The sequence below is a fragment of the Epinephelus moara genome, chromosome 14, assembly GCF_006386435.1.
Source record: "Epinephelus moara isolate mb chromosome 14, YSFRI_EMoa_1.0, whole genome shotgun sequence".
NCBI classification, from domain to species: Eukaryota; Metazoa; Chordata; class Actinopteri; order Perciformes; family Serranidae; genus Epinephelus; species Epinephelus moara.
In genome coordinates, this window is record NC_065519.1 from 41,130,520 (window position 1) to 41,137,196 (window position 6,677).

The 6,677-nt window shown below is 39.4% G+C and overlaps 1 protein-coding gene across 2 annotated transcripts in view; it reads left to right on the plus strand.

Annotated features, from left to right (window-relative positions):
• ankrd6a (ankyrin repeat domain 6a) overlaps positions 1-6,677 on the plus strand; it is a 35,764-nt gene that overhangs the window by 17,839 nt on the left and 11,248 nt on the right. For both annotated transcript variants that reach the window (XM_050061955.1, XM_050061956.1), the window contains exons 10-14: positions 410-583; positions 2,861-3,010; positions 3,248-3,400; positions 4,717-4,830; positions 5,433-5,715. In XM_050061955.1, coding sequence (XP_049917912.1) covers positions 410-583; positions 2,861-3,010; positions 3,248-3,400; positions 4,717-4,830; positions 5,433-5,715 — 874 coding nt within the window. The remainder of the gene's footprint in view (positions 1-409; positions 584-2,860; positions 3,011-3,247; positions 3,401-4,716; positions 4,831-5,432; positions 5,716-6,677) is intronic.

The following is a 6,677-nucleotide window of genomic DNA, read 5'->3' on the forward strand; positions in this document are numbered from 1 at the left end:
AAAGGGTTAGTTTGGATTGACCAAAGTCCCACAATGACATGAGCAATTTGTGAAAATATTATCAATAAGGCATAGACTTAAACTGATGTTGATTTTCTAGGTGGCTAAAATACATTTTGTTGCTGGCATGTCCACAGCAGGATATTGCATAGCTTTTGTGTTGACATTCCTGCCTGCTTCTCTGAGCTGGGGGTGTGCCAGCTGATGTCTACTGTAGGTAATACACTGATTATGAGTAAGTATCTCATACAACCCCACCTGAAAAGATCTAAAGAAGTCAAATCCTTGAACATTCAGAGATAACGGATATGATACCAGTATGTGCTGTCATTGTTTCACTGACCACAGCTTTCATTTTGTACTTGAATTGAATTTCACAATGTAGCTCTTCTCTGTCTGTCCTGAGCAGGACAGCAGTTCTGCGGTGGAGGAAACCCCCAGCAGTGAAAAAATGGAGAGCAGAACTGTCACTACGGTTGGTCCTCACCACCATCAGCAGCAGCAGCAGCATTACAAGAAGAACCCAGCAGCCACCATCAGCAGCCCCTACAGCCACCGAAAGAGGAGGAGAGTCAGGGAACAGGTAGGTCAGCAACAGAGACACCATGTCTGTCATGCCCAGCTAGTCCACAGTGATGGCTTCATGTGACATCAGAACTGGAGGGTATGGGGCTCACTCTTTTTAGTGTTTTATTAATGCCTCAACATCAATGGTTCACTGATAGATCAACTGCTTGGCTAGCTATCAAACATGCAGTCATATTCATACAGGTATACAGCTGTGTCATTTTGTCCTCACCATTCTTACTATTAATCTGCTAAAACAGTCATTCCAACACTGCAGCTCCCTCTGCCACTCCAACATCCTCCTGATGTGCTGACTTTGCTAACATATACTAAAAACATGTCTCCCTAATCATATGTATAAAGTAAATATGTTTGATATGCAGGAAGGATCAGTTCAGCAGAATGATAGTTGCTGCTCAGTTTCTTTAAGAGCTCCATCACAGAACAGAGCCCCTTTTTGCTAAATCTGACTGTGTCCATTTGCAATAACTCCTTGACAAACAAAATGTGTCTCTAAGCAACGTATTCTCATAGAACAGTTCGTATGCTATCCTACGAAAAATGTATGCACAACAGCTAGAATGATATCTTCTGAAATTGTGCCGCACGTATAACATTACTTCCTTAATGTACAGTTATGTAATTATTGTAAAGGTTAGGTTTAGGCAAGTCGAATTACTGAGGTTATGGTAAGGAAAAGAAACATGGTGAGGACGTACCTTAAAATGACTCAAAGTTCACACGGATCTGAACATGCATCTCCAAGAGAAAGTCCAGGGTGAAAGGTTTTTTTTTGTGTGTGTGTGACTCATCCACCACCCCAACCTGCCTCTTTACAAGCACTCAGGACTGCATCCTTACTCAGCACATTGGTTTCGTGAACACAGCCCTTCAAAATACATGGGATATGTACAAATTGGAGTGCATTACCTTTTGTAGGAAAACATTCCACAGATTTGAACAGCCTGCTGTCAGTGACCAGCCAAAAACAAATTAAAGATTTGTAAAATTATGCTTTTTATCCAAAGAAAACATTATGTAGAACACACAATGATGAATGATGAACAAAGTGGTGTCTGTTTGCAATAATACAAGCTGCAAATAAATAGTTTCTCCTCTCTGATGCATTGAGAACCACTCTTTTTAGGGTATCAGATGGCACGTTAAATGTGTTGTAAAATGACATTAATTTATCATGTAAATATATATAACTTGTAATGTCAGTGGTTTAGGTCAGTAAGTAAACTGTTGTACTTGATCCCATTTCATGGTCAGTCATAGACCTTTTAATTGCCCCACCTTAGTCTTGGGTCACAGACATAAGTTGATCCAAAAACTGACACTAGTACAAGTGAAGCCTGTTTGATCAGTATAAGCTAAACTGTGCAATATCTGTACTTCCATCTGTTAATAATGTGAAATCAACCGTTTAGTCTGTCTCTTTATCTTATTTTGCTTCTTTTTGCTGCTTACTTATTTCTACTGATGCTTCCTGTTTGCACTATCCCTCTGCTGCTGTAGTGTTGCAGATTTCCCCTCTGTGGGATTTATAAAGAAGTCAAGTCAAGTCAGTTTTATTCATAAAGCCCAATATCACAAATCACAGTTTGCCTCACAGGGCTTTACAGCATACGACATCCATCTGTCCTTATGACCCTCACAGCTGATCAGGAAAAACTCCCCAAAAAACCCTTTAACGGGGAAAAAAACGGTAGAAACCTCAGGAAGAGCAACTGAGGAGGGATCCCTCTCTATCAGGATGGACAGACGTGCAATAGATGTCGTACAGAACAGATCCCTTTTAAAGATACATCTGGAAGAGCCTCAGTTTGTTGACAAACCTCAAACCACTTTAGACCAGATCAGACAGCATCTTCACCTTCTGCTGCAGATCTCAGTTTGTTCAGATGACGCAGCGTGTTGACCAGAATAGTAGGATCTGGAATCCACTTTAGGTCATGTAGCTTAGCGTAATCCTTCTGTTTCTCTGCCAGGAACAGCTTCACCGAGGAGGAAAATATGTTAACTCTTAAAATCCAATCCCTTATTGTTGCACAAAATCTGTTGGTGCTACATGACAGATTATTTGGAATTTTGCTCACAGTTGCTCTTGTGACTAAATAGTCTAGCAAGACCAGTGTTTGTGATGATGACTAAATAAACCCAGCTGCATTCCAGTTTCCACCTGGTCTAACTCTCATGTCATTACATTGCTGCACATCATATGAAAACAAATGGGAGCTTATGACTACATTTTGTCAAATTAACACTTTCACACTTTTCTCCTTTGCAGGCCTTGAATGGAAATGATCTTAGAAAAGGCAAGAATGACTTTCACGTTAAGAAGAATCTGCTGTGGGATGATGGTGAAGATTCCGCTGAGAATGGAAAAATCTATCAGCTTTACACACTGTACCGAGACAAGGATGGCAACATTAGACAGGTTCATAATAAATAAACTCGATGCATGTTTTGTAAATCAGTGATGCTCAGAGCTGAATGTATCAGTCAGAGGGTCCCAGAGTACTGAGAGGGTGAAATAGGCATGGAACTTATCCAAACCACAGTGTTTGGAGCAGAGTTATGTTGAGCACAGCTGTCACAGCCTAAAAGACAAAACATGTACAAGGTATTCTATGAAATGCGTGTGCAATTTGTAACTTGTGACCCCTCTCTTTAGGCCCCAGCTAATGGATGTCATTGTAAGCCCCTGCTCAAGAAGCTGGAGGGCCAACTGAAAGCCACGCAGGAGGAAATGAGGCTGCACATCCTCAACATCCAGGAGGAGGTCAACTGTAGACTGGGCAAAATGGACCACAGGAACAGACACCAGGTCTGCTTCGACTCTGTCTCTGCTCACAGATCATGACTTCGATTTACTTTACGCCTTCAGCGTCTTCAGCTGATCAGCTCATTTGGTTTTACTCAAGAAACAAACCTTTTTGTTAGTTTGTTTGATTTTTTTTGTTTGTTTGTTTCTTTGAGTAAAATTGCTGGTTGCCTTTATTTTATGGAGGATACAAAATGACTAAAGAAACAATAAATAAATGTATAAATAGATACAGGAATAGGTGGAACAGGAAGATATAAATACAGAAATAAATAAATAGAAAGAGATAAAGAAATACAGAAAGAAAGAAATGCAGAGGTTAGGACCCCCTACTTTAATTTATCTATACATTTATCCATTTATTTTCTATATATTTATTTATTCATTTATTTCAGCATTTATCTATTTATTTCCATGTTTATTTATTTATTCCTGTCTTTATTTTTATATTTATTAATTTATGTCCTATTTGTTAATATAGTCATTCCTGTATTTATTTATTTATACATTTATTTATTTTATTTCTATATTTTGTTCTATTTTTTATTTATTGCCTTCCATTTTTATTTATTTATTCCTGTATTTATTTTTATATTTATTCTTTAACGTCCTATGTAATTATTCATGTATTTATTTATAGATTTTTTTTTATTTATAGATTTTTTTTCCTGTATTTTTTATACAATTACGTATTTATTTACATATTTTAAAGGTATTTATTCCTGTATTTATTTATACTTTTTTAATACATTTTTCCTGTATTTGTTTATACATTTATTTATTGATTGATACTTAAGTCCTTTTCATCCTCCATAATATTTTGTGTGTCTTAAAATCAAAGTTAAATTTGATTCGTTCTCACATATTTGTAAGGAAGCGGTAACACGTCTGTGTATGTCTGTGTATTTAGTTTTGGGTAGCTTGGAGAGAGTAAAGGAAAAACTCACAGCCAAACTGGTACTGGCTGACAATGCTAGTTGTTAATTGCCATTATACACACCAACCTTACTAAGCCCTGTTGTACAGCTACTGTTTTATCATACATAACAAACCAGAGGCCACACGTCACGTCACTGTAATACACATCTATCCACAGCAGGTGCAATGCCCAATTTACTCAAGAAATACAAGTCACTGTCTAATGACGTTGCCTACACACCAAGTTTACACACACAGCTCATGGGTAGATTTCTTAGCAAAACTGCTTTTTATAAAATTCAATTGAAATTACACTTAGACAATTCTCATGTCAGAAAATTCCAAAATCAGTACAAAATTGCTTGATTCAGGGTGTTTTCATTATTTCACACTTTGGGCAGATGAAAGTGTTGGACATGCTGAATCAGGAAAGAGTGGCAGCAGAGAGGAAGAACATAATCTACAAGATCGAGCAGAGAGCTGTGCAGGGGAAGGAGGAAGCCCTGATGACACAGGTACCAGTTACAGCTACTGACACTGGATTTCATTACATGCAGGGAACGCATGGGTAGATCTTCTTAATGTTTGCATGTGGAACCTTCATAACTGGGCCTGTTATAACCTGATATATTAGCAGTCGATTATTATTATGATTATTATGAGATTATGAGATGGAAGGTCAGTGTAGCTTGGACCCAACTTTTAGCATTCTGAATCAAATAAACTTAAAGCTCAGTGAAAGTCATCTGAGGGCTGAGAGTTATCTTACAATTGTAAGAGTAATGGCAGAGTTTGGCAGAATTGTGAGATTTAAATCAGAAGAGATGTTACAGTATGTCATGATTGGCACCCAATGGGAGACTCATCTGGAAGTGAAAAAAAAGTTGTTTGAATTAAATCGCACAAAGGATATAGAAGATTTTCCAAGAATAAAGTGAATATTTTAAGAAAAAAGTCAGAGATGACGATTAAAGTCAGAGTGAATTTTTGTCATGCTTTACACTCCTTATGGGAGACCAGTCTTTCACCAAGACAAATGCAAGTAAGAAACAGCAGCTGCTGTGCTCTTATTAAGGCAGGGTTGATCATACAGCGGCTTGTGTCTTATCTCATGCAGGCAGCAGTGACTCATGAACTGAAAAGATGGTGTATGTCCCAGCTGAAGGACATGGACGTCCACATCGCAGCCAAAAGCCAGTATTACAAACTCCTCCCCTCACAGTCTGTGGAGCAGTCTGACCTGGAATCACTCCCCCTGCTGTCTGTGGTATCCGGAGACAGCAGCACTTCACTGGCTACCTACGTCAACATCCTGCCATCTAAATCCACAAACAGTGTAGGAGGCCAGGAGCAGGAGGGGAGCAGGACATACTTTGAAATGAAAGTGGACAGGTCACCAGGTATGTCTAGAAACAGTGCCAACAGGGAGCATTTTAAAGGGGCATTCAGCAGTGCTTTATGGCTGTTATCACCGCAACAGCATCAGCAGTGGCACAGCCCTGCATGTTCTCCCCGTGTCAGCGTGGGTTTTCTCCAGGTGCTCCAGCTTCCTCCCACAGTCCAGATACATGCAGGTTAACTGGTGACTCTAAATTAGTCCAGATACATGCAGGTTAACTGGTGACTCTAAATTGGCCGTAGGAGTGAATGTGAGCGTGAATGGTTGTCTGTGTCTATGTGTCAGCCCTGTGATAGTCTGGTGACCTGTCCAGGGTGAACCCTGCCTCTCACCCTATGTCAGCTGGGATAGGCTCCAGCCAACCAAAACATGAATGATAAATAATAAAATTATAAAGTGATGCCATTTTATTCAACACCATATCTCAGGAACAGAACTGAATTAGTGACACTAATCTTTGGTTCCCATTTTGAAACTGTGCTGATCGTATGGATCCTCTGTGCTGTTGGGGGGAAACTGGTTGTGAAACGTCCATGTTTTCACAGACATGGATTTATACTGCAAGGCAGCTTGACTGTGCAGAGGCATTCAACCATGGGGTGGTAATCCTAGTTAATTTTATACTGATATGGATCTATATTTCTGAAATAAAGTTAAATTGAATTAAGATCTAGTGTGTAGGTTTTAGGGGCATCTAGCAGTGAGGTTGCTAATTGTAACCAACTGAAACTTCCCCCAAGTGCAAAGCGTGTAGGAGAACTACGGTGGCTGTCGTGAAAATGCATATGGTCCTATCCATAGACATATATACGTAGATGCCGCATCAAGTGGGTTTGCCCGCTGCTGCGATACGTCAACGTCGCCGCCATATTGGATGTGGCAAGGCTGCGCTGTAAACTAATACAAGTGAATGGACTTAATTTCATAAAGCGCCTTTCTACAAAGAAATTTACGTTAATGCCT